This window comes from Buteo buteo, chromosome 4 (genome assembly GCF_964188355.1).
Source record: "Buteo buteo chromosome 4, bButBut1.hap1.1, whole genome shotgun sequence".
In the NCBI taxonomy this organism is placed as follows: Eukaryota; Metazoa; Chordata; class Aves; order Accipitriformes; family Accipitridae; genus Buteo; species Buteo buteo.
The window spans coordinates 26,610,885-26,638,132 of record NC_134174.1 but is presented as its reverse complement, the minus strand read 5'-3'; the positions used below and the strand labels follow the sequence as shown (position 1 = coordinate 26,638,132).

Here is a 27,248-nt window from a genome sequence, read left to right as displayed (position 1 = left end):
GCTGCGCCGGCTGGGGACGTCCCTCAGGTCACTGTCCCCACCCGACGTCTCCAGAACAGCAACATCTGTCTGTGTTGTAGAAATCCACTAAAATCACGTTAGTTTTCCAAAAGGTGAATTGTTTTAAGGCAAAAGTTTTCATATCTGGAAAATTGGTTAGCATAATAAGGATATTCTGACCCTGACTAAATTACATTTCCTTTTTATCACCCTAGGACCTAGCGTAGTAAAAATCTCACAGTGACATCTTTGTCAGTTATTTAGCAAAAAAGTGAGAAGAAAATTAACTGCTAGAGACCGGCATTCAGTGAATGACTCACTAAACATTTTTAATGGGAATCGCATTAAAAAAAAAAAAAGGCGGCATGCCCAGGCGCTGCTATGGAGGTACAGAGAAGCTGTGGCAAACAACAACGGGAACAGAATCCCTACGATAAACCCACGTAGGGGTTTTTTTTTAGGAGACAGGCACCCACGTGCTAAGTGAGCAAGTCCTGAGAAACCTCCCACATCGCTGCTCACGTTACACTGCTGAAAATTTACATTACGGACAAATCCCGCAGAAAAGCAGGTTGCTCCATGACCGGAATTACAACGTGCAGCAGCTGCCCTGGTGACCTGCCTCGCCGAGCGTGAGCCACCTCTTTTTATCTGCTAATCGCGGTTGCCATCTGCTGCTGCAGAGTGCCAAGTGCTGCCGACGGCAGCAATCCACCGGGAAGCTGAGTCCCATCCCAGGTGAAAGACCTGCCTGTCCTAAACCTGCCAGGGCAGCACATATCCTTAGTTAAGCATCGCCCTGCTCCATCCTGTCAAATTCAACAGATTTGTGTGAAGCCGACGCTCTGAACGGCTGAGAGGGAACACGCTCTGTAGCCAAAAAATCTCATTTACTGAGCCTGCAGGAAATCCTGCTGCACGCATCCCCCACTTTCCGTAATCAAGGGGTCTGAAAAGCAGGAGAAGAGGGAAAAGGACCATTAATTTGCTCATTTCTGGTCCCCTGTTCTCCACTGTATCACTGGGGAGGTGAGCAGAGGATTTACAAAAGCTTTGCTGGATCCGTGAAGGATCTGGGAAGGAAAGCGCATGTTGAAGACAGACAGAGAGGCCGTGCAAGGCCAGCTTGTTCAACTTGTTTTCTCACTTAATCCTCTCTCTCTTCACCCAGCAAGTTTATCAGGTAGATCAGGGAAGGAGGAGAAGTCCTGTAAAATAAACAGTTGGGAGGGACTCTGCGTTAGGCAGAACAAGAAGGGCACTTCCTTCAGGATGCTCTGTGGTGCATGGACACTGCGTGAAAAGGCACAAATAAAACCCAAAAGTGCTTTCAGGTGACATACCTGCTGGCAGAGTGAAGCGGTACTGGCTGATGGTCGCTAATGAAACAATATTCCATTTACCTCGGGCAATATCCAGCAGCTAGTATGCCTGTGTTTAAAAAAGAAGTTATAAATCACAAATTAGGAACCTGGAGCAATGGGAGGGAGCCAAAGGGTGTCGTTTTCACCTGTTATTAACTGGCAGTCAGGTGCTTCTCCTCGTCCCCATGGAACTTTGATGTCAATAAAAGGACACTCTCCACCTGAATTGTGTAAAGTTCAATAATATTAAATGTGGACTTTTACCAGCCCTACCCATTTTTCTTTTTTTAACCATCATCTTTTCCTCTGTTCAAAACCAACAGTTGCCCTTTTCTTGGTGGTTGTGCACAACAACAGGCCAAGGAAGGCACACCAAACAATAGTGAAAAGTGAATCTGCCAGCACAGGAAAGTGCTGCTGTGCCAACATCGTCATCACTGTAAAGAGAAACAAGCGCTTTAGTTTCTTTTCTTGATTTTCTGGATTACTTTTTTCCCCAGTAAAAGAAGCCATAACACTTACTTGTGCTTTAGACACAAGTGTGAGATGGAGCCGCTCTTTTCTTACGATAAAGCTTCACAGTACGTGGGAAGCCAAGAAAGCAAAATCAATGAGCCGCATCACAGGCAGGAGTCACTTTGCAGGTGGGAGAACAAGGGGAGGCAGTGCCGGCAGATGCTCTACCTCGGGAGTGAACATGGTATTGCACTGCATGCTGGCTGCGAGGAGCAGAAAAATCCTGCAAACCAACTGCTGCAAGCATTATTTCTCCAACTCGGGTTCCATCAGAGATGAAAATCCTCCTGATGGACGCATTGCACAGCACTGTTAAGACATTTAGCTCTGCTTTCATGCATGGGGCTAATTATTTATATTTATAAGACACAGAACAAAGAGCATTTGAATGTTTAGGGCAGTATCTGAGCCAGTGCAAGTAATCAATTTCCGATATATTTACTTTTTCAAACATGCTACGTTACAGTTGCATAATTCTTGCTTTATCTTTTCCCTACATCCCACAATCTCCTTACAAAGGGCCTTGCTGTTTTGTAAAAATAAAATATACTGGTGTACGTAGAATCATAAAGATGCTTCACGAGTTTCAGGCAGCACAGAGTTAATGAAAGCCAGTTAGGAGGATGGGTCTGATCCCCTAGATAGCCTGGGAAGTGAGTAATTTCACAACTCCCAAGAGGAATGTGGAAAATCCACACAGCCTGACACCTGTCTGAGGTTGCAGACTCATCCCACGCAGACTGCAAGTAGCGTCGCTTCCCGCAGCAGAGGCACAGGGCAGCCCAGCGGAGATTCGGGAGCCCAACTGCACCAGGACACTGGCAACGGCTCAATTTTCTGGTTTCACCAGCAAATACCAAGATGCCACGGTACTTTGGATAAACCGAGAGATTTCTCACGAGAGGTGATGGCTTTTCCCTCATCTGTGTTTTAGCTGAGGAAGGACAATGAAAGAGATGGAAGACATTCTCTACAGCTCACCTAAACCAACATTTTTACTTGCAGATAATGTTATGGTAACTAAGAGAGGCTGATACGGAAATGCAGCACTATTGCATATGGATATTCAGGGCTTGGTTTTGATATCCAAGCCTTGCTAAGGAAAAGTTTCCTAAACTTGGGTTTCCATTTGCTGGAAAGGGTGTGAAGAAACTTGATAATTAAAACTCGCTTTGGTCATTTCTCAGAAAACACTGGTTGCAACTCTGCTGAATTAGAAAATGAATAAATGCTGAGAGCATGAGAATTCATCCCATACCCTCCTTTTTTTTTTTTTTTTTTTTGAGTGTTTTGTCTTGCGTCTCCAGTTGCTTTTGCAGAATGCTGCTTCTCCTTTTGATGAGGGGGAGCCGTGCTCATAGCCCACGGGACCTTGGATGTGCGCACCCAAAAACATAGCCTGAGAAAAAGGCTCATCCACTGGACTCGGGAAAGCTCTGCAGCGGGTGCTCCACCTCGCCATGAACCAGCCGGGAGCCCGGGACAGTGCCAGTCGTGCTCAGATCGCAGCCGGATCCCCAGGCAGATGCCTTCCACCCGGCCACGAGCCCGATGCTGGATGCCTGGCTGCTGCCTGGGCTTCGATCCAGAGCCCTGTCCCTGATGATTGTGCCGGCTGCGTGGACTTCACAGCTGGCGAGGTGCTCTGCATCACCAAACACCTGAGGAACATTGACAGGAAATTTCAGAACTTCCGTGAGCTCTTCGGAAAAGGTAAATATTTTTCAATCCACTTGTTTGCTTACAAAACAAGCAGATTATGTTCAGCAAAAGTGATGCTGTCTCATTCCTGCTGCATTATTTATTTAAAGCAATGAATTTAGATGGCGCTCAGACAATTTATGGTGGCTTCTCTCTGCGCGGATATTTAATTATGCAAACGTCTTTTCCTATAATGAATTGCATCAACAGATAAAGTTTCAGAGCACTTAACCATCTAAGTGCACAGGTTTCCTCCAAATGTGATGCAAAAACACTTCAAGTGCTATTGACAGCACCTGCAATTACTCACAAGTGAGTTAAACTGGCTGGCACAAAGGGTGCCTGCGATGTCCCCTTTGGGAAAACTGGGATTCATCATTGGGAAGGAGTCCAAATGTCATGAGTCGAAGAAAGGCTCAAGCTGGTGATGCTCTGGGTGGCGGTGGAAGCCCAAGCATGTGTCACAGCCCAGAAATGTGCTCCAGCAGAAGTGCCATGCCTTCTGGTCCGGCACGCTGGCACCTTCCCCCTCTCCTCCTTTTTCCCAGGACAGCCTCTCTACTTGCAGGACACTCTCCAGGCTGGAGCCCAAATAAATAGACCTAAACTGAGATTTAAGAAAACAATCATCACAGGCTCAGTGCTGCTCTAGAAACCTTGTACAGCATGGCAGCATTAACAAAATCCCTTCAACTGCTTGCTGGGACAAGAAACCTCCTGGAGGAATGCCACCTTCTCCACCAAGGCATCCGGAGTTCCCTGTGATCTTGGTCTCTCCACCCACGGCCGCAAGCTGTAGCTCTAGGTCACAGTGACTGCCTTACCCCAGGCATGCCAAACAAGTTGGTTTGGCCATGCTTCTCAAGCAAATTCCTAACTATGGCGGTGCTCTTAGTTTTGCAAAAGGTTTGCTTTTAACAGCCCCCAAACAATGCCGGCTGCACATGGAAATTAGACCTGCCTGAGCTGGCTCCCTCTCCTTTGCTGAGTATCTTTACAAGTGCCCAGCTTGGGACTGCATTTTTGTCTCAGAGGTTGGCCTTCAGGTTGTAAAGACACAAAGATATGCAACACTCCTGCAGCAGTAAGCAGGGACGTCCATTGCTTGGGCTCATGGAGTAGAACCTGGACAAAAGGCAGCGTGGAGCCTCATCAAGGGTCCTGGCCCTGGTGACTAAGGACGGGGCAATTTCTACATCCGTCCCTTCACTGCATGTGGGTTTTCTGCTTGCTTGGGTGTTCAGCATTTGTTATTTTCTGGTTTGTGCAGAACTCGAGTATTTAGGAACAGCCAGGTACCCGTACCACTGTGCTGAAGTGAGTTCATCCTGGGAGAGGTGAGGATGAGAGTTTATGCATGCAAAAAACCCGTAATTTTTCCCCTTCTTAATTTTAGGAGAAGTTATTTCAGCTTCTGCTGAAGCCAAACTGGCAGAGTTACTGCAAGCCATCTCCACCTTCCTGAACACATATCCTGCTTTGACTGGGGATGCCATCCAGCCTGCTGTAGCAACCCTTATCGCCAATATTGATGGTAAATGCATAACCTTAGAGAACCTAATGAGCACTGTAGTTATTGCCCTCTGCTCAGTGGTGATGGAAAGCTTTCAACCAGGCTCAGCACAGACACACACGGGTGTCCACGTGCACAGAAAGCACATCAGTACTGAAGCTGAGCAGAAGTCAGTGATCATCAAGGCTTATTCGTATCCAGATCCCATCGTTAGGGAAGATGGTGCTTTTAAAATGCACAAAAGCAAGATAAAGGCTTAGACATGAGAGCCTTTTATTTAGGTTGGCAATCGTGCTGGCAAACTGCACCTATCTGTCTGTTTTCCCCTAATAAAGACACATTGCGTTCGGATGGTGAAAGCAAAGGACGGAAATGCGAGGCTCCGGGGAGCTGTTCTTGGCTTGGTTATGTCTGTTGGAGCGAGGAGGCGTGTGTCAGGACTTCTCCCAGCACTGAATTCCTGTATAATCCTGTGCAAAATGTTTTCATGTGTTTGCTTGTCATTGTGTGGCAGTGGGGGGGAGAATTAGATTGACCCACAGAATGGTTGTGATAGCCCTTGGAGGTTAAGGTAGTGTCCTATGCCATGCCACCTTGGTTGGATGGTTTGAATATTTGCACTTTATTTTCTTGGAAGCTCAGATATACTTAAATCTAGAGGAAAATCCTCGCCTGAAAACTCGTCTCAGCCTCCTCGGAAGAGAATTGTGGTGGTTCCTGGCCTTTGTTTGGGGGACAGATGAGCCTCAAGAGGAAGGAAGCACTGAATGTCCCATCCCAATATTCTGTGTATGAGCAGAGCCAGGACCAGCACGAGGCTCCTGGCAGGGACCTGGAAGGAAGGAAAGTGCACTAACCACACTGCCGCTTTCACTCCCCGGGTCCTTTCCTCCTGTGCCTTCAAAAGACTTGCCCATGTGAAAATATGTTTGCCTTATAAAACAGCAGTGGTGACGTAAAGGGAAGTTGAATGAGACTTCATAGGGGGCTGGTCCTGTGTATTGTCTGCAGTAGCTTGCCATTGTGCTTGTTTGAAAATAGTAATTAAAAAAAATTCACCTGTTCGAAATGCAGGAGGAGTTTGCAGGCTGTGCTGAAGGAGCTCAGTGTTAGCAGAGCAGCCAAAGCAGCTTTCTGCCCCATGACCAGTGCTGATCTGACTGCACTGGCAAGTGGAGAGACTGCTGCTACAGCTTCCCTCTGGTTAGAGAACCACGTTATTATGCTGTATACAGCTCTGTGTTACCTTGGAAGATGAGCCATTTCTCAAGAATTCCTGTACTTCCCTTTTGTGAGCCTCTGATCTGCAAAAGAAAGTTTAGGGTTTTACCATCTCCACTTTCACCCCCCCCCCCAAAAAAAAACCCAAAAAACCAAACCAACCAAAAAAGGACATACTCATTCAGCCAGAATGTCTAGGAAACAGTCTCATGAGACTGGCAATTGGGATCCTGAGTTACATTTCTGGTAAATAAGGAGCCACTCCCCTTGCTTTGTGTTGGCTTTCATTAGCTTTTTTTAATATAATTAATTGGAGGGGTGTTGCTGTAATGTGTTGCAATCCTTTTGGCTATAAATGCCTTTACACTAGAAAAACACTTTTTATAGCACTTATCTGTAAGTAAAGCACTTTGCAAATAGGGCATGCTAATTATACTAAACATACTTGTAATTACACCGACTGAACACACAAAACTGAGGCACAGGCTAGGGAAGATTTGATAGGAGAAACTCATCACTCTGCCCTTCCGCTGATCCCAGCAGTACTTTGCCATGGTTATGCATCCCAGGTCTCCTGCTTTCTTCTAAAAGTCAACCATTACCTCCAGAGTCTGAGCAGAAACTGTCACACGTGCCACTTTCACTTAAGCCTGAAACATTCAACACTGAAGGTGTAATTCTGAGATTCTAGGTTTTTTGTTTTTTTTTTAAATTAAACAAGTGTTAATGATAGAAGGATCAGCTGAATCTTAACCCTGACTCGTTTCTGGCTGTAGTTAGTGGGACAGAAGAGCCTGTAGATTTGCCTGCCACAAAGTCTGTGGTGCAAGCGCAGGGAGAGATTTCACAGAAGAAATTTAGCAGCGTTATTTGAGTCTCCAGCAGATGCCGAGGAAAGAGAAACTGTTTCTTAGGAGTCCAGGGCCACAAGCATACTTTTTGGTTGCATAAGAAAACATAGTTTTTTTAAATAGTCATTATTTAGCGAAGAAAAAAATCAATAGCTTCACTGCTGAGCACAAGTTTGTTTGTTGACTGTGACATTTTTGCTGTCAGTTTCTCTAGTATTTGCAAAAGAAAAAAGTTCACTTCAGTTTCTGCTCACTTTGATCTATAATCTTTGAATAAATGTTTTCTATTTCCCATAGCAGAGTTTCCTCACTAAGTCACCACCAGTATTCCAAAACTGAAGGCAAAATTCACCAATTTTAAAGATGGCAACACTAGCTACATGCTTGCAGCCAGTAAATCAATTGCTTGTGAGCTGAAGCATATCGTACAGCGTGAGGGCCAGTCGGATTTAAAGCCTTACATCCCAGTCCACCGTCTAAAGAATGCTCCCAGGCTGAAAAACATCTTGACGCAAGTGATGGCTTTTTCCCTAACTCATCAAAAACTTACAGAATCAGGGCTTGTTTTTATTTAAGAAGCAAACCATTAAAAGTTTAGATTTCGGTTTTGCTGAGCAGAAGTCGAGAAAGACCGTGATCTCCGAGAAGGCTCCATTACACCCACGCGCTGGCGAAGAGAGCAGAGAAACGGTGGCTCAGGCAAGGACCACTGCTGGCCCATCCCTGCCCAAGATGCTCATCCTTTTCCTTCTTCTGTCCCCTCTTTTAACCTAACAGCCCTTTCCCCTCACCACCAGCAGTTTCTCAGTAGTTTGTTCAGTGTATTTGGAAGCATGGGTGTTTCTTAGGAAGCAGAGAGTGCTCTCCAGGTAGAAAAACTGGGGCTGCTGCGATAGCTGCAAGAACTGAAGCCAGGAGTACTCAGAAACGGTCCCTTCTTTGCTATTTACCAAGATGTATCTGAGCTATGCAAATTTCACGATCAAACAAATGTACGCTGCACACTGTTTCCTTACACGGAAGCGTGTCTGCAGGAAGCAGATTTGGCTACAGCAGCCGCACTCACCGACGGGCACTTCTGCCAGTTAATTTGGGCAGGTCGTCTTCACATGCAGCTATCATGGTCCTTTGGATAATTTCTTCACATCTGATCTGACCAAGAACTTGTGTTTTACTTAATTCAGCTGTGATTCAAAGCTGGGTAATTTGGGATTCTGCTGCTTTCAGACCAAAACACTGAAGATTCAGCCATGGGAGACCCAGAACCAAGTGGTATGTGATGGCATTTGAAACAACCTTTTATATTTTTTGTAATGTAAGCTTTTGGGGCATGGTATGACATATGACACAGATCAGCCTGTAAGCTACCTAGGAAATATGACTGCTAAAAACAGCTGTAAGTTCCTCTAACTGGGGTTTCCATGAAGATCCCGACTGCTCACTTCTCTAAGTCTTTCTCTGAGAGATGAAGTTGTTTGATGCATTTGTACTGGACACTGACTTATGTAAGAGGAAAGGATGCAAACACCCTTTTCAGGAGGCAGAATGTGCAGCGTTTTCTCTTAAGAGATTGGAAGTACATAATGCTGGTACTTGCACATCATCAGCCTAAGTCCCTCCGACAAAAATTTTCTATAAGTCCTTTTTCTCAAAGGTGACAACCCTATTTATGAACGTAATGAGTTTAAATCGGAGTAACACTTACCAGTCGAGCATCTAAGAGGTCTCTGTACTACCTGGGAGCACAAATCCCTCCTCCCAGAGCCCCACATTCAACAGGGGCTGGTCCCTGGTGCTTCAGGGAGGGGGGGGAAGATCACTGGCTCTGTAATCAAGGAAACACAGCAAGCAACATTAGTCCTTTCCCTGCTGCCACATTCAAATCCGTTGTTATCCCTGTAGCTAGAAAACTCTTTATTTCAGCTTGTCTTTCAGCAGCTGGATCTTGTCATGTCTTTGTCATGAAAATTGAAAAACCATTAGCAGAATTTCTATAGCTCATGATCATACACAGAGATAGTTTAAGGATGTCTCAATGTCTGTCATAAACTAAGTTGAGCTTGTTTAGGAACTGTATTGAGAGACTAGTTTTCTGCCCACTCTTGCCCTACAGAATGTTTTTGTGTCTTCAGCAACATCTGCACAACCCTTTGTCAGAACTGACACTAACATTTAACGTGCTCATGATCCAGCGTTGCATGCAGCAACAAAAGCAGAGCCTATTTCTGCCCAATGTTCCCCTTTTGTACATAGCCAGAGCTTGCAGAGGTCCTCTTTCTGCAACATTGCATGTGAAGCTCGTGTTAGGCAACTACCCATTGTGTCCACCACTGCTTTTCAGGGCAGAGACTTCCAGACTAGCGATATAATAGCTGCACTTAATTTGTGGATGTTCAGCTATATGCTGCAGTGGAAGCATAACCATTTCTGAGGCCACTTAAAGACTCTGTAATAAATAGCTGCCTTACTTCTTGGCCTACCATCTTGGTCTCATCTAGCACTTTACCAGGAGAGATGATGATACAAGTCTGATCATTTAATAAACCCACCAAAGAGCAGGAATCTGTTTCTGAGATCCCTCTAGAAACAACCCTGTACATTGATTAAAGATGTATTTTGAGGTTTGTCAGTGAAACAGTTTTTAATGTGTGACCAACAATACCATTCAGAACATGACATGACTGTAAAAGTCAAATGCCCTTGATATATCCAAGTGTGCCGTATCCACAGAGTGCTTTTTATTAACAAAATCTCATCTGTTAAGGAGAAGGAGGCTTATTTGACAGCTCTTTTGCAATACAAAGATGGCTGGTATAAATGATTTTGTTCAGTCTTATTTAAGCCAATAAGTGTCCTAGATTCATCCTTCTGTTGCTAATTGAGAGGGTTCTTTTACTGTTTTCCAGTACTGGAAGCATCTGCTGTGCTTCACTGTCAGTCTAAATTCTTCCTACCATTGCTAACCTTTCCTTATTCTTTCTTATCAAAGAAATGAACAGCCAGAAGTTTAATGTAGTTGTACTTTTCTTACTTAAAAAGCAAGGTTTATTAGCTAAGAACTGCAGGGGGCTGCCGTCTATCAAGGCAAGTCTGTTTTACTAATATTTTCCTCTACAGCTGGCAATCACCTCATTTTTATTTTGCAAACTAAATGCACCTGTGCTCAGTTTCTGCTGTCAGACATCTCAAAGATTTGCTGCATGCTCACCTTCTTTTTCAATGAATTGATGTATTAAGTGGAAATTCCCCTTCCTCCCCCTGACATGTTTAATTAATCCCCTCATTAATACATACTACTATTTTAGACATCTGACCTTGCTTGTATTTCCTGTCAGTTGTGGGTGATCGCGCTGTTTGGTAGTGGTTCTGACCTCCTCAAAAATTAGCTGATTTGTAAATTCAGTTTTTGCCAGGACCTTTGTTCCACTGAAGCAGGAAGATGAGAAATCAGAGTGACAGATGGGAAGCGGTCTTGGTTTTGCAAAACCATTGTCAAGGAACTTGGATTATTTTGTTCCAAAACTGTTATTCCTCACATAGAAATGCTGATCTGGGCAGCTGGAGCAGCGTCCTTTGCTGCCAGCCATAACTGGAGTCTCACTGAGGGATGTCTTGGTTAAAGAGGGAAGATTTCCTGCAGGAGTGGCAGACAACAATTTGAGAGTTTTCAGACTCATTTGGTTCACTCATTGTTTCACTCTTGGTTCACTCATTCATGAACCATGTCATGGCTTAGCAAGCAGGGGATTTTACACAGATGCTGCTAAGAAGTGTGTGCCATTTTATGCAGAAACGGGAGATTTGCCCTGGTGGAAAAATTCAGATGTTGTTTTGCAAAGTGCAAGACTGAGCGCAGAGAAGAGGAAGGCGCTACTGGGAACAGGCTTGTGATACCAAGGTTGGCAACGGTGCCATGCTTTGAATTAGGGTTTTAGACATTTATCTCATTTCATGGTAACTGCAGCTGAAAGGGAAGTGATGCTTCTGCTGAATGGCAGAACAAGAGCTTGTCCTGCTAAAAATATCCTCAACGTTCTGCACACCCACCACTGTGGGAGCTTGCTCTCCCTGTAACGCCAGCAAAAGGAGAGGAGAGTGGTGAGCTTTCCAGAAGGTAGATGATGTAGATGAGATGACAGTCTTGTCCATCCAAGGATGGGGCAGAACTTCACACAACAGCTGGCCGGCTCCAGTGTGAGAGTTGGCCGTGCAGGGATGCTCCCCTTTAGGATGCATGTCTAGTGCCAATGCTGGAAGAGGTTTCTGCTGGAATTGTCTAAGAAAAGAAGAAAAAGGATACACTGTCCTTCAAGAAACATAGATGGTTTTTAATCTCCAGAAGACTGAGTTTCTAGATCAGCCTTCCAGTTGTCATTAGGTTGTCCAGTAAGATAACTGGCTTTAAATTGAAGCATCCATTTGTAAATAAGGCTGCAGAGCTGTAGTGAACAGACAAAGGACTGGGCCAGAGTGTCCTCCAGGCCTGTGGTCCTATATCCCAGCACCGCAGCAGATGCTCTGCTACCTAATCCTCACTGGTCAAAGGAAAGGGCTTTCAGCAGGATTTGAAAGATGTATTAGTTTATGGATATTTCTGGGAGCCTCTGCAAGCCTGCCACGCACAGGAGCGCCATTCTCTTTCTAGTACAGGAAAATGTATACAGATGTTTACAGATTTAGCAGGTGGGCAATCAGGAGTGCACAGTTCATCAGGAAGGGACATCTTGAAGGTGTCCAACAGATGGCTGACTGATGACAGCTGTGACAGCGAAGAGCAATACATTTGAGGCAATTAATTTCCTTGATGAGATACATATGAGGCACATGAACCATTTGGCCCAGACCTGCACATGCCAAAAGCCACTCAAAAGACTTCAAATAGATGGGACAAATTGGTGCTGCCTTTGAATGACACAGGGGCTGCGTACAAGGAGACACATGTTTAAACTTGTGAGAATGCAGCTAATAACATCAGCTACAGCAAGCCTAGGGAAACTTTTTATGACCAATTTTTCCACCTTCCTACTTTTATAGTATTAAATATAATATTATCTTAGTGAGATGAAGCAAAAGACTTGTGAGAACCTGAGGTTCTTGCTTATCTTACAGTGCCTCACAATAGCTGCTTTCAAAAGCAGAATGTTTCATTTTGCCCATCACCAGTGCTGCTCAAGTTGAGTCACTTCTTCCTGTTGTACAATCCTCTGCTAGTGGTAAACAAGACAAATTAAAGCTGTCCATCTGCTCCTGCAAAGTAATAAGAGTCATTAGGATTCACATTAAATTAGTATGCCTTGGATTTGTTACGTCTTGGATTATGAACAACTTGTGTCTCTTACAGAAAAAACAGAATGAGATGTTTGGTAAACTGCCTGTCTGAGGTCACCCACCAAGTGCGAAATGTTGATTTATCACGATTAAGCAGGATAGGCACTGGGTACAGTTTGCAGTCCTCTATTAGCATCACTGGTGCTTTTAAATCCCTTCCCCAGGTCCTCCAAGTGTGGCAGGCCAGTCTGAGCAGTTCCTTGCAGTTCCTTCAGACCTCAGTGGCTTATGTTTTACAAGAAAAGCGTGTCTTCACACATTTTCAGTGTCTTGTTTCACTTTGGAGTAAAACGTTCGTTCAGAAAACTTTTAAAGAACAAGGCCAGCATAAATATTAATTATCTGCTTAGAAAAGGCAAGTAAGCTAGGAGTGTTCCCAGCTCATTTCTTGATGCAGAAGGGAATGCAGCATCTGGCCCATGCTGCTCAGCACTGACTGTTAAGTGGAATTGCAGCTTCAGTGTCCCACCCAACCTTCTTCACAGTTATTTCTATTTTTAAGCTGATGATAGGGTTAGACTGGTTGATGTTCATGACCTGGACACTGTAACTATATGATTGTCAGACAGCACTTTAATCTGACACCAAACAAGGAGATTTGTGGAAAAAAATGCCCAATACTTCCTGGTCTTTCTCTTAATTGTACGTTCAAATACTTTCTCCACATGGTTTGGCATCTTTATATAGTTAAAAAAACCCACATGCATACATACATGCTCAAAGTCTCCCTTATTATCAGTACAGACAAGCCAGTCTCTCGCTCTTCTGCACCATTTTGGCTGGAAGATGACCAGGATTGTACCGCTCCCCTAGCAAGTGCCCAGGAGCTGGGTCTTCCCCCACGTACTGGGAATTTCCCAGAGTCATTGGCCTCTCTCAAAGACAACGTGGCTCTGCAAATCTGGGGTCAGCAATGGTGCGATGCTGTTTGTAGGCTTAATGGCAGGCCAGCTCCTAATCAAAACCTGACTTGAAAAATCTGTATTTTTCAGGACTGAGACAAGGCCCAGGAGTAGCTATAACTAAATGAGACAAAAACTCACTTTCCTACCAACCATCATTTAAGCAACATTTACAAGTACTTGCTCACTGTCAAAAAGTCAACTATCAGTGAAGCAACTCTAGATTTAGGTCAACCACATCCTGTTTCCTGGAATGTCAAAAGGACAAAGAAGAGTGAAGTTTTCTTTTGTTGTTTTTTTTACCAATTGTGCCCCATTTCATATTTTAAAACATTTTTCCTTTTTTTTTTTTCCAGCAACTTTCAACCTGAGTCAATTTTAGTTTCAGCCCTCAGTGACAAACACATGACAGAGTGGAAAGTGAGATTAACGGCATCAATAACCCCATGTAAAATGCATGTGTGTGCCTCCGCCCTGCGGGCAAAATACGCTTAGACCTTACAGAGGTGCATGGCAGGAGTGCATTGCCCCTCAAGTGGGGACAAGCCCGTTTTATACTTTGCATGCCCAATAATTTGTACCTGCTGGGGGCTGAATCAGCTGCAGGATTTCATAATGTAGATTATCACCATAACTAAGCACGTACAATATTGAGAAATGGTCCCCGCACATAAAACATTGCGACACACACACGATGCGCAAAGAACAGGCAGCTTCTGCAACACAGCCCAGCCCATGCACCACTGGACTGCAGCAATGCCTGCTGTTTTCTATGCACATGGTTCTGCTGACACAGGTTGTATGGTGTGCACGTGGGTTTGATCGAGGTGCAGGGCATGCAGCTGCATCCTGTGAGCCCCTCCACCAGGTCTGCCAGTACCAAACTAAGGACAGTGGCGTGACCAGCTCAGAGGGCTATGATAAAGGTTTCTGCCCAGTTTCCACAGCTGATCTCCGGTCTGATTGCAAGCCCTAAAACCAGCTTAGATGTCTCCCCTGGACATCTGCAGACTCATTTTCTGGGGGTTCTGCCCAAGGAACCTTGATGAGTTTACTGTTCCTAAGGTTTTTTTTTCAAATCCCATCTCACCCTCAAGCTCACCTTGCTGTGCTTTGCCAGGCCATCGCAGTTTGTCGCTTCCCTGTGAATCTGCGCAGGACAGCAGGGCTCAGCCACGGTCCCCTGCACCTCTAGAAACCATCCTGCTGACCTTGGGGAGCTTTGGGTCAGGCATTTCAGTGAAATGATTTCTTCTCCAACTCCAGGTCTGGACAATCAAGAGAGGACACCTGAAAATAGGAAGCGGTACAGTGAGATATTCCGGAGCCTGGATGCCATAGAAATCTCAATTGGAAATGCGTATGTAGAGAAACAGGGCTGAACTAGTTTTCTGTGTCTTTGGAACCTTAATTTATTTTATTGCATTCTTTTTGACTATACAGGACGGTTGATATGTTCATTGGTGATGCTGACAGCACTGATGACACGGACCTGACCACAGAAAAAGAGGTTGTTCCGGTAGGCAAAGAATGAGATCCATTTTGTTAAAGAAATTACCAATGTCCATTGCCAAAGTGCATGATTCTATGTTATTAAAGTTGGTTTTTGGGTGATCATCTGAAAAAAAATAGTTACAGCTCTTACTTGAATAGACAGAAAAGAACTGTACAACACTTGGTTATAACAATGATGGAGGTGGCAACAGAGCAGATAATATTTAGTGGAAACACTCAGGCATTTACTGTCTGGATTTATATTTTTCTGAAAAACAAGATGTGGAAATTGCTGGTTTAAGTTCTGTGTGCTAAGAAAAAGATCAGACAAGACAGCAAACCCAGAATACATTTGAGAGTCATGCATCAAAAATCTCCAAAATTTTGGCCCTAAGGAGACCTTCAAAATAGAACTCAATGTTTTCTTTTCGCTTACTTTCGGCAGTATGGGACTTTTGGGGATTATCAGCCTCATTTCACACTTTTTGTATAAACAAAGGGTCTAGAACTTAATTTTTCTGACAGCAACTGTTCTCATGTAATCATATTATCCCATAAGCTAAACTTAAAGATAAAAATCAAATATTTTGTGATTTGTAGTAAAACAAGAGCTGCCAGCATTCAGTCTTGCAGCCCTTTTCCAGCTTTGATCTCTCTGCCCTAATCATGTGTTTCCTCTGTGTTTCTGCCTGTGGTAGGCTTTTATACCATGCTACCTTCCCTCTGTCAAATCTCAGGCTACTATTTTAACTGCACTGAGTTGCTTAGCTAAGCAAAATCGGCACTCCAGCTGGCCTCTTTGAAAAATCCTCCAATTTCTGTATACTCATTTTTCTTTCAGCATTTTCCTCTTTTTTTCTTTCCCCCCACAGCCCAGTGAAAGTTTCTGCAAGAGCAAAACCAGTTCAGAGAGACAAGTGCAGGCAGACATAACAGGTAACATTGCTAATTAAAAATCAAAGAGGTGACATAAGAACACTTAGTCAGTCACCTGGCAACAGTCCTGGCAGCGTTCTAATGACATGGATGAATAATGCCGGTGTCTCTGCTGGCACCGGTCTCAAGCTGAGCTAGGGCTGATGCCCAACAAGGATGCAGAAGCCTCTTTGAGCTCAGCAGTCCCACTACTTCCTCCAGCACGCGGATCTTCCCCTGTTCGTCCATTAACATCTCGTTAGGGAGCTTCTCATGAGGTCTTGGTTTTTAAATACTGAGACATCAATTCCCAAATGTCTGCTGGTTTTAAGGACAGTAAAGATCAACCCAGTGAAACTTGGAATACTCTGAAACACTTTGTGACCTGCTGGGAGGCTTCTTACCAGCTCTAGACTTGTCACTGGCATCATAAAATGCAACATAAAATTCTTTTTCTTCATATAAAGTCCATATGAAGGAAAAAAAAATTCTAAGCTGCTTTCTCACAGATTTCAGCTTGAAATGTGCTTCAATTTGCTCACTACAGTGTGGTGAATCCGTATTAGGTTCCACTAAGGAATAAGAATACTTCCTGCAACTCCCCAGTAACCCATTAGGTCCTTCACTTTTGTATTTCAAAACAAACTGAATAAAAATATTTAATTAAAAGCAGAGGGCAGAGGAACATACATGTCTAAATTACCTGGAACTTGTGTGGTTCCATGGGCAGGACTGCATGGGTCGCCATGAAGTAGATCATGATGACATTGTTCAGTGAAAGACCTTTTTTATGGCTGTTATCTGAGTATTTCACAGCACCAACTCTTGAGACTCCAATTTTGCCACTCTTGGGGGAGCCCATCAGCCAGAGCCATTCTGAACCTGGATTTATTCTGTTGCAGTTCAGGAGGCAGACGAAATGCTGATAAAATGTGAAGGTGGCATTGACGCGGCCCTCGAATATGCCAAAATGTGGTGTAAATATGTCAAAGAGCTTCTCAGCTGGATTGAAAAACGTCTGAGTTACGGTGAGTCTGTGCACAGAACCAGCTGGGAGTCTGTACACTTTTTGATAGCTTTTTTTTTTTTTTTTTTAAATCATAGCTGAGAACACACAGTTGCAAGCAAAAGTATACAGGTTAGAAACTGGCCAAATGCCAACCCTTTTGGTTGCTTTTGCCTGATGACAAAGACATGGGGTCAGAATGTCTTCTTCCCTGAATGGTCCTAATTAACTGGAATGACCTCTGGCTTTGACAAACCCACCTCTGTGACCGTGAATCTGGTGTCTAATCCACTCTGCCCTTCTACAGAGACAGAGTTTGCCAAAGGGATGGTGAAGATAGCAGAATCAGGACGAAATGCCATCTTCCACCAGGTATGGGTCCTAGCGATGTTCCTACTTCACTGCACGGGGTTACCTTCGGAGGAAGATGGGAGTCCTATGCAGAGCAAATGTGAGGCTGTCTGCACATGTGAACCACTTGTAGAGTCCAGCTTAAATCCTACAGCAATCCTAAATCCTACCTCCAAAGCCGTTCCTAAATGTCTCAGTAGAGAAACAGTTCCTTTTTTTTTTTCCAAGGGCTTATAACAACGGAGTAATTGTTTGGACAATTAGATATTCAGCAAGGCAAGGCATGGAGTCAGCACAATACTGCCCAGCATAAAAACCTTTCTGCTTCCAGCATCCTGCTGTGTTGTCTGAAATAACTCCCCTTCATTTAACCAGTGTAGACACTCTCACTTTTCCGTAATAGATTCAGTCATACCTACCAAAAGCTCTTTAATTTAGGAAAGCTGCAGTCATTATCCATCATTTTATATCTGCTTTTTTGGTTTCTGCAGCACAACATGCCTCTTCGGGTGCTCTATACAATGGTCCTGGAACATGACATAAAGGTTGGAAATTCAGCTACTGAGACTGCAGGATTGCTCCAACAGAAGGAATTCTACCAGGTACTGCATTTCTCTGTGGATTAGACAAATTTGCTGAAAGATTAGATAGGAGGATCATAGAGACCTAATGAAATTATATATCCTGGTCCAGGGGGTGCAGGGGATACGATAATGAAATGCACACCAAGTTTAAGGGAAAAAGAGGCATCTTGCAAGGCTTGCTTTCTAATGTCACGCCCTCATCTGTTGGATGCTTTTTCCTGCCTCATGAGGAACTGTTGCCATCCTAACTATTATTCCTCGGCAGCCTCTGTCGGCTAAGAAGAATGAAATTGAGAAATGGAGGAAAGAATTCAAAGATCAATGGACAAAGGAGCAAAAGAGAATGGTAAGAGGCCGATACATGGGCCTGGCCTTCATGCCAGTCACGGCTCAAAACACTGAAAACAAAAGTTTATGGACAAGCAGTAACTAAATAATGTAATATGCATCCTGCTATGGAACAAAATTACTCTTTTAAAGAGTACAAGGGGGGAGTGCTGGCAGCATTCCTGTGCCATCCTGCCTGTGCTGCCTGCTGGATCCCATCACATCCTGCCGACTGCAGAGGCTGGCAGAACGAGGAGGCAGCTTGGGTTTGCACGCTCTGGCACTAGGCTGTCTTCAGCCGAGAGGGATCCCCTGCAAAGGCAGGCTCTGTGCCTGAGACCTCCCTACCAAAACCCAGCTGCACAAACTCTGCTACCACTTCATCATCAGCCTTTTTCTCCAGGGATTCCTGCTGGGGAGGAAGATGCTCCTGGGCACCTTGCAGAACATGACGCAGGATGGCCAGGTCTCTACGCAGCTGTAGAGGAAACCCAGGGGCTCCCTTAGAGCTCCTGAACTTTGGGAGGAGAGGGAGAGAGAATACTGACCTCCATTTGAATGATAATACCCATTTGAACCCAGAGACAGGCACTTCCCTTATAAGCAGAGTACTGCTGTGACTTGTTCTTCCCACTGCCTCGCCAGGCTTCCTAAACCTGTTCCTTTCCCTATTCAAGAATGAGTCCTTGTCATCCCTGCGCAAGTCCCGCCTGCAATACATTCAACGCTGCGAGGAGCTGGAGAAAGCAAAGCACTTGAGTGCCAAGGCAGAGGACGAATACCAGAGCGCAGCTATCACCAACCCCGGCAGCGCCAACAAGCAGCTGGAGAAGCGACGCCGTTCTTGCGAGGAGGCACAAGCCAAGGTGACGAGTTCAGACCAGGCTGCTGGTATTCCCAGTCATCCCACGCACCATGTTATGGCATCTTCTCACCCGTCCTGGTGACTTTGTCCTCCTTTGCTCCATTTCTGGTCATGCACAGGTTCAGGAAGCAGAAGCTTTGTACAAGATGTGCATCAGCGATGCCAACTTTCGGAGACAAGAACTGGAGAAAGTGCGAGCACGGATCGTCTCGCATATTCGGAAGCTCATTTACCAAGGGGATGAGGTCCTGACATGGGTACGTGTAGTCTCAGTTTCTCCTCCAATCCTCATTTCAGGGAAACTGCTGTTTGGGATAAGACTTCTAGACTCTTCACCATTTCACTGTTGAGCCACCCTATAACTGACCATTCTCAAGCAGCTGAAATTAGGGGAGTGCTCTGAACATCGCTTTGCTACCAACCTGCTACCAAAAAATCTCAGATATATAATCACATTTTCAATTGCTACTGCTTTGAGGATGCAGATGTCCGTAGAAAAGGTCTAGGGGGAAAAAATCCTAGAACAAGAAACAGTGGCAAATAATTTTTATCTGACCTGTTAAGTAGAACTATCAATAAGCAGAAGTGCAGGTAACCAAGTTTGGGTAATGAAAAACTGAAGACTGGTGAATGACTGTGAGATCCAAGGGAGGAAAAAGCACCTGGGCTTTGACTAGCAATGGTTTTTTTGTTTTCTTTCCCTTGTAAGGTCACTTTAAGGATGTTCAAGCAGCGGCAGACTCAGTCAGAACAGATTCCAGTGGGATACCAGTACCTGTCTGAGGTCTGCAAGCCATACAAAGCAGGCGAGAAATACCTGGAATTCATTCAGGCTCTGCAGAAGACAGACATTCATATGGAAGTGTTTGAATTTGAGCCATTCACTTCCGGAGGGCAGAGGTAAAACAAGAAGTGGAAACCCCACATCCTAGCTGAAAGGTCAGAAATATATCGTGCACAGAACAACAACAACAATGTTTAAAACACATTTATAAAGTCACTAGCAATGCTGCAGCATTATGATTGCTAATTACAGAAAAGCCCACAGCCTCAGACATTAGGATCTTTTCTCTCTGCATAGCTCCGCTAATAAAGAACAAATATCTAAAGGTGCACCTGGTTCCTTCTGCTGAGCACAGGACCAACATCAGTGAAATGAAGGCAGCAGTTTTGTACCACATCCCTTCAGTTATTTCTACCATTTGCCAAAGATTTGGATTGCTCTTTTCTCACGTAGTTTGATATCTAAATTTTTCCTGTGGATAGAAAAGGTGAAGCTATATTGAACAAATTTGTTTTCCTAATTTGGTGCAAGTGTTTATTATAGCCTCCTTGAAAACTCAGCTTACACCTGTAAGCTGCCTGAAACAGATGCTTTGTCTCAGGTACCCATAAGGCACCTCGGTGATGCAATATTGTCTGTTATTCTTCACTGCTGGAAAATTGATAGCAACCCCTTCTCAGGTCCCCTCCCAGTGGCAAAAAGAAGATGGCATTGCATTACACAGGACCCTCTTCTGCAGCAAAGGACACAAGCATGCCAGAAGATACATCCAGAAAACAGTTCTCCACAAACGGTGAACACAGTAGGTTGAATTTAATAAAGATGAACCAATTTTCTCTCAAGTCACTGTAGTTTAATTTAGATTAGTAGCCAAAGAGGTGGGAGAGGTTCTCAAATTCTTAGGGCAGTGCTTAAGGCTTTGCTCAGACTGGGAGAAAACATTGACAAGTATTTATGGATTTTCTTGGGAGTTTGGTCTGGACTTCAACCCCATGTTGAAGTATCCTGAGAGTGCTTGGGATGGTCTGTCATGGTATCCACCTTCCGCAGGTGCAAACAAATCCCTCTGCAGCGACACAGAAAGCCTTGGTGGGAGTTGTGAATCCCGGTCCCTGGACTCTCCCAATTCTAGCCCAGGTGAGAGCTGCAGAAATTCTTGCCTAATATTGCCCCAAAACCTAAAATGGGAATAAAGTCTGCACTGACCCACTTTGTGTATCATGAGGATGAGAACAGCTGTTTATATTTTCTCTCTTCTCAAGGAAACTCTAATAGGAAATTGTTGAAAGCTCCATCCACCAGCACCATGTCCTCCTCAGATGATTTTGAAGAGAGAGATTCCTTGCAAACTTTTGAAAATGGTGAGCCACACGCATATTTGACTCACTAGGTGGAAACCGTGCTTAGATATCAGTTCCTTTTCACGCTTTAATGCTGTTTCCACAGAAAATGGTACATCCCAGCAGCAGTTTAAGAACATCCTCCTCTCCAGTGCAGCACAGACCCACCGGTTCCGGAAGCTGCGGGGACCATCCAAATGCAGGGAGTGTGACACTTTCATGGTCAGCGGCTTCGAGTGTGAGGAGGTGAGGGCTAGAAGATGTCATTGCAGATGCCTCACGTGGGAGCCTGGGGTGACCACCATGTTGCTGAAAGTCTGTGGGAATGAGGGGCCCCTCTGCAAAGTTCTGTGTTTTTTCTTCCTCTGCATTACACAAGGCGTTTTTCTGTCCTTGAGTAAGCCACCAGCTGCCACTTGCCTGAAGCAACCTTCTTGGGGTTGGTGGGACTTTGGTGGTTGGGGGAACAGGAGAAATCCTTCAAGTTCAGCCACTGCTGCAGTGCTGGACCACAACTAGATCATAACGTGGGTTGGTTCTGCCGTTTCAGTGCTGCCTAGCCTGCCACAAGAAGTGTCTCGAGAACCTGCTCATCACCTGCGGCCACAAGAAGTTGCCCAACCGAGTACCTCTTTTTGGCATTGACTTCATGCAGGTTCCTCGAGATTTCCCAGAGGAAGTTCCCTTCATAGTGGTGAAATGCACCTCAGAAATTGAAGCCCGTGCCCTCGGGGTGCAGGTGAGTAGTCAGTTATTCTTGCTTTGGTCTTCTCTTCTCTGTATCCAAAACTCCTGACCTGTCCCCCTCTGAACCATGCAGGGGATCTATCGGATAAGTGGATCCAAAGCCCGGGTGGAAAAGTTGTGCCAGGCATTCGAGAACGGACGGAGCCTGGTGGAGCTCTCCGAGCACTCCCCCCACGACATCACTGGGGTCCTGAAGCATTTCCTGAAGGAAGTGGGTACCAAATCTCTGCCGGGAGGGCAGGGCTCAGCCGACCGCATTCCTCAGTGCCAGACCAGCAGGGTGAAGTAACATGCTGTTTTCCTCCCCTCTCGCTGCAGCTTTCGGCACCGGTGCTGCTGTCCCACCTCTATAATGATCTCATTGCGCTTGCCAAAGATTTGCAAAAACCTGGGGAAGAAAAGTTGGACTGTGCAGGCTTCCCTTCTGATCCCATCCAGAGCATGAAGGACTTGCTGAGCAAGTTGCCTGGAAGCAACTACAACACTCTGCGACACCTCATTGCACACTTGTACAGGTGAGGAGCGTGCTGGTTGTCATGCTGGTTAGTGTCAGGTCTGACCACAGGAGATCCCTGTTGAGACCTCGCTGCCAGAGGAGCGGCTAGCACAGCACCAAATGTGTATGCGAAGAGCGTCTGGGCTTCCTTGACCTGGGAGAGCCAAGCAAGCAGTTGAGGAGGGTAAAAACTTCATTCATGGAAAGGACCATCTTGCAGCAATTAGGAAGCAATGACCAAGAAGGACCAGAAGGTCCTTACTGATAATGCTTCATAAAGCACAGAGCAAGAGGTCAAGGAGTAACTTGAATCAAGCTCTCTTTCATCCAGCTCTGAACACAGGTCACAAGAAACAGCCACTCTCAGTAGGGCTGCACCATCCAGACAGATCCAGGCAACTTCTGAGATTTTTTTCTCTGGAGTTTCCCTGCACAGACCAGACCTCTGCTCCCCATAAAAGATGGGAGCTCTCTCTCCACTAGGAAATGGGGGTTTTGGTGCATTCCATCTGTGTACTCAGTGCATTTGGGTTGAGAGCTGGGAAGCCCCTAACAGTCCTGTTTCCCTTCCCCAGGGTGGCAGAGAAATACGAAGAGAACAAGATGTCCCCAAACAACCTGGGCATAGTATTTGGGCCAACTCTGATCCGGCCAGGCTCAGGGAGCGATGTCTCAATGTCATGCCTTGTTGACTCTGGGTATCAAGCCCAGATTGTGGAGTTTCTCATTCAGAACTACGAAAGGGTGTTTGGGATGGATGACCTGCCTTCATCCTTATCCCTTGGATGTGAAAATCCTTCGCAAGAAGCATCGACAGAAAAGGATGAAGGACTTCAGAGCCCAAACACAGTCCAGACTATAAATCTAGAGGTAGAGCTCCCAGACACCGAGCTGGGCTTACTGACCCTGCTGTAGAGACAGGAAGGTGGACTAGCAATTAAAGAGAACTTGTTCCGTGGATAACAAAACCATTTGCTATCAGAGGGTTATTCCGAGAGGAAGGAGCAGAGAGCCTGTTGCACATGGAATGGGAGAAACAGAAAAAAATTATAAGCTACAGATCACTCAGCAGCTTCTCAGACCAATCTGGATAGTGGTTTTGCTCCATGTTTTAGATTCCAGTCATACTGGAAAAATTGTGGGGTTCTCCATACTAAATAGCCTGGGATACTGCTGTTTCTCTCTGTAAACAGCTCTACAACTTTGGAAGCAGCTACGTGCACTTAAGACCCAGCAGATCCCCCGCTACAGCCCTACAGGGCTCTGCTGCATCCCTGAGCAGCGGCCACGGACCCTGTTTTGCCTGCCCTGCTACTGAGTGTTCTGCGTTCTTCCCAAGCTTCGTGGCTCTTTCCTCACAATATTTCACAGCACTTTAAAAACACAAATGGGCATAGCATCCCTGAGATTGGACATGGTGGGTTTTCTCCTTTTCACAGTTGTTTGATGAGCAAGAAAGAGGAAATGATTTTCCTAAAGTTAAGCCAAAGGAAGCGAGATCCAGGTTCAGGGACTCTCTGCCTCCTGCTTTTGAGTCACAGATGCTTATGTGCAAGACTGTGTGCCTGCAGTGACCCTATCCATGTCTGGCATGCAGTAACACTGCTTTCTCTACAGGTCCAGCTCACTGAGGAAGCAGAAATTAGAATAACTATGATTACAGTTGAAATAAAATCACCAGGGTAGACACAAGTCACTTCTTTTGTGCAGAAGTCCTACAGGATTAATAAACTTTCACAGAAAGCACTTTGAGATATACAGAACTATTACCTTTGACTATTTTCAAAGCCATTTTTACCTGCTTCTGCAGTGTGACTGAATTCCACAGACAGTTTCACAAACCTTTAAAAAGGGGAGTTGCTTCTAAGGCCGCTCTCATTTTGCCATTAATAAAACCGACCTCTGGAGGGCCTGCCCAGGTGACCTGATCCTTGTGCAAACTCAGACTGGATCCATACCAACTATGACTCCCAGGCACTCCGGAGTCCTTCACTCACCCTCCCATTTGCATTTGATGATAATTACTGTGCTCCAGTTAACAGCTTGGTTTCTGACGTTTCCCCTTTTTGTTCTGAAATGAGCTACTTCAGTGTCCCATGGGACATGGGAATCAGTCTCAGCACACTGCTGCTCCACAGAAAGCAGCGTCTGCTTTCTGGGGTAAGTTTTGTGGCAGTTGTGTTCTGCCAGTATGGATGCTGGAATTGGCAGGTCTTGAACCGTAATTTTCCCTCATGGCCCTGCCCTGTGACCTTCTGCAACCTCCCTCCCTATTCCCCCAAGTGTTACAGATAATCTAAGAGAAATCAAGGCATTTTCAGCTTAAGCAGTTGCCTCCATTCACTTGGCTCTAACAGCACTTGGGGTAAAGTGGACATTGACAGTATCTTCATGTCAAGTAAGAGTCCTGTATAAACACTCATGGCTTTTTCCAACAGAATTTCTCCTCCAAGCACGGTTTAAATGTGGACTGTGTGTCTGATAACTCGTCTTCCAGGGAAGCCATCAATGAGCTGACTCTGGAGGGAGCCCACAGTCCATTAAGCACGGATGCCCTAGGTAAATAAAGTGGTGATCATGATGTTGTTACAGGTTGTCTTGTAGCATGTTTGCTGGTTTTCACACCTCCTCCCTATCTGCCTCTACATTACATAGCAGACAAAGCATAACTGGGGCCTCTTCCACATCGCTGCTCAGTCTCTGTGCAGATAACCTACTACAGAGCAACTGCCACGTAGCTCACATGAAAGCACAAGCACATTTTCTGCTGTTCTCATGAAGGGCTTTTCCCTGCTGCTGCCTCAGCTCTCAAGCCCACAGTCACCATCGGCAGCTCTCCTGGCTTTAATGCATCAAGGACAGCTTTAAGAATATAAGCCTGATTCATATCTTATATGTCTTTCAAATGCATATCTTGTGATTGCTCTTGATTAACAAAGCTGTTAGAGGGAGGTGTTTTAGCCTGTTAATGCAGGAGGGATCTCAGTATCCTTTCTAACAGGAAAAGAAGTCATAAGCCAAAATTGTTTGTCGTAGTAACCTTGTCTCACTGATCTAAGATAACTGTCTAATTTTTTGTTCAGAGATGAATACAAGTACTGGCTCAGAGCTGGAGGAACTGGAGGACTCTGTGCAGGAAAAGACAGACAGCAATTCAGACACGGTCCTAGGGACCCAGCCCAGATGCCATTTCAGCCGACAACCTGTAAAATATATTCGAACACAGGCAAAAATGAAGCCAGTCATTCCCAAGTCTTCCAATTTGCCCTTGAGGACTACCACATTAGCCAACATGGCAATGGAGCCTGGTGCAGAAGGGAACCCTACCACCGACAGCAGCTCCCCAACAAAGGACATCCTGGAGGAGAGCACCAGGAGCAGCAACAGCTTGACCGACACAAGCACACTCAAGCAGCGCTTAGTAGGGAGACAGCAGCTCAAACATTTTGAGATCACACAGGAAACCGCCAGGATTGTCTCAAAGTTTAAAGTCGATGACACTTCTGCATCCCCTGAGCGTTTTCTGGAGAGCGCAGGATCTACTGAGAAAGCAGAGGACCTCAACCTGACATACCTATAGGAAAAACCCCTAAGGGTAACAGATAATAGCAATGGAAAGGGAGAGAGGACTGAAACCCTACACCTGCTGAACGAAGGAATAGCTATGGTGAGAATAACATCATATTTGTATTTACCATGCAATCTGGAGAAAAAGCACCAGCTGTGAACTTCCTGGCAGGCTTTCAGCTAACTCAGCATTTGCTCTTTATTCATTAACAAACCCATAAAAGTGATAAGAAGCAAGCCCAACGGCTCACTCTCTGGAACATGCCCTGTTTAGCATGAAGGACAATGCCAGAAGTGGAGGGAACACAGATTGCCTGGCTAGAAAGATGTCGCCAGGAAGGAGGCAACTGAAATGTAGGACATTGGACATAAAACATTCCCAAATGGTCATTTTCTGGCAGCTGCAACAAGCACTGATTTCTTTCATTTTTATTTCACAGCATTTTTGAGTGTAACTCACTTTTTGACTGTAATAGAACAGGGTACACAGGCAAAGCTCATGTACTCTAGATCCTTCTGCTTCTGTTGCTGGAGCTTCAACTTGCTAGTCAGCACAAAGCCATTCTGTAAAGGGAAAAAACACTGCTGTACTCTGAGCTGGACCCCATTTCTCCAAAACATTAATTCTATTTCCCTCAAAGCACATCGAGCTTCTGCAATACTTCCACGTGAAGCTGCTGCTGTCATGAAGGTGGCAAAACCCTGAACCCCCAGCAGAGAAGAAGATTTCTTGGATCTAAGACCAGGTTGCTCTGACTTGCTGGGTCTCCATCTCACCTGCCCATGGGTTGCCCCAATGCTCCTTTCTGCCTCCTGCAGCAGATTTTCTGTCCACCAAATTTTAACATGAGGACAGGGAGAACTCTGTCCTATAGTGCCATCTCGTGACGCATGCACAGGGAAGACAGGCTTCCTATACTGTTCACTCCCGGGCATAATAGCTTTGCGTTATAGGATGAGCAGCGTTACAGATTTCCTTGGCGTTTGGTTGTGTATACAGCACGAAAGTCAGATAACAACTTAAAAACTTCTGCACTAGGGCAGATTTCAGTGATTACCATCAGCTGCAGAGACACTAGGAGATGTATAAAGGCATCAGAGCTAAATGCTAAAGGAAAATATTACACTTTCCCCAAATAGCTCAAGAGGTTAAGCAAACTACTTCACAAATTTCTTTCGTCTCATCAACAGACTACGTTCTGGTCCTGTTTCTTAACAAGGCTGTAAAAGAAATGCTAAGGATCTATTCTTAGTATTTGTACAGTTCAGGCTAAAGAGAGTTTGCATCTCTGGAGCAATGTATATTTGTTAATATAGTGCTTTGAGTTCTTGAATACTAAATTATCTTTTACTGTAGAAGTTCTGTAATAAATTAC

The 27,248-nt window shown here is 45.0% G+C and overlaps 1 protein-coding gene across 4 annotated transcripts; it reads left to right on the top strand.

Annotated features, from left to right (window-relative positions):
• The first annotated feature begins 31 nt into the window (after nt 1–31).
• On the top strand, nt 32–27,248 carry GMIP (GEM interacting protein). Of its 4 annotated transcripts, none has more exons than XM_075025201.1 (22): nt 32–3,593; nt 4,978–5,115; nt 14,663–14,756; nt 14,840–14,915; nt 15,763–15,826; nt 16,708–16,833; nt 17,119–17,183; nt 17,654–17,764; nt 18,012–18,092; nt 18,751–18,939; nt 19,058–19,195; nt 19,648–19,838; nt 20,403–20,524; nt 20,773–20,859; nt 20,985–21,083; nt 21,169–21,308; nt 21,718–21,801; nt 21,883–22,020; nt 22,128–22,324; nt 22,881–23,175; nt 24,744–24,864; nt 25,389–27,248. In XM_075025201.1, exons 1-22 carry the CDS (start codon nt 3,341–3,343, stop codon nt 25,883–25,885), a joined length of 3,306 nt encoding a protein of 1,101 aa, XP_074881302.1. In that variant the 5' UTR covers nt 32–3,340; the 3' UTR covers nt 25,886–27,248. The 4 variants fall into 4 exon arrangements, with proteins under 4 accessions (XP_074881302.1, XP_074881304.1, XP_074881301.1 ...); XM_075025200.1 differs by having other exon boundaries at nt 33–3,593; nt 21,613–21,801; XM_075025202.1 differs by lacking the exons at nt 32–3,593; nt 4,978–5,115 and adding an exon at nt 8,181–8,438 and having other exon boundaries at nt 21,613–21,801.

Excerpts from the sequence above, each read along its gene's own strand:
- GMIP (XM_075025200.1), top strand. The coding sequence starts at position 3,341 with ATGAACCAGCCGGGAGCCCGGGACAGTGCCAGTCGTGCTCAGATCGCA. Across the intron at positions 17,765-18,011 it reads AACAGAAGGAATTCTACCAG|CCTCTGTCGGCTAAGAAGAA; the intron begins GTACTGCATTTC and ends ATTCCTCGGCAG. Across the intron at positions 19,196-19,647 it reads GGGATGAGGTCCTGACATGG|GTCACTTTAAGGATGTTCAA; the intron begins GTACGTGTAGTC and ends TTCCCTTGTAAG.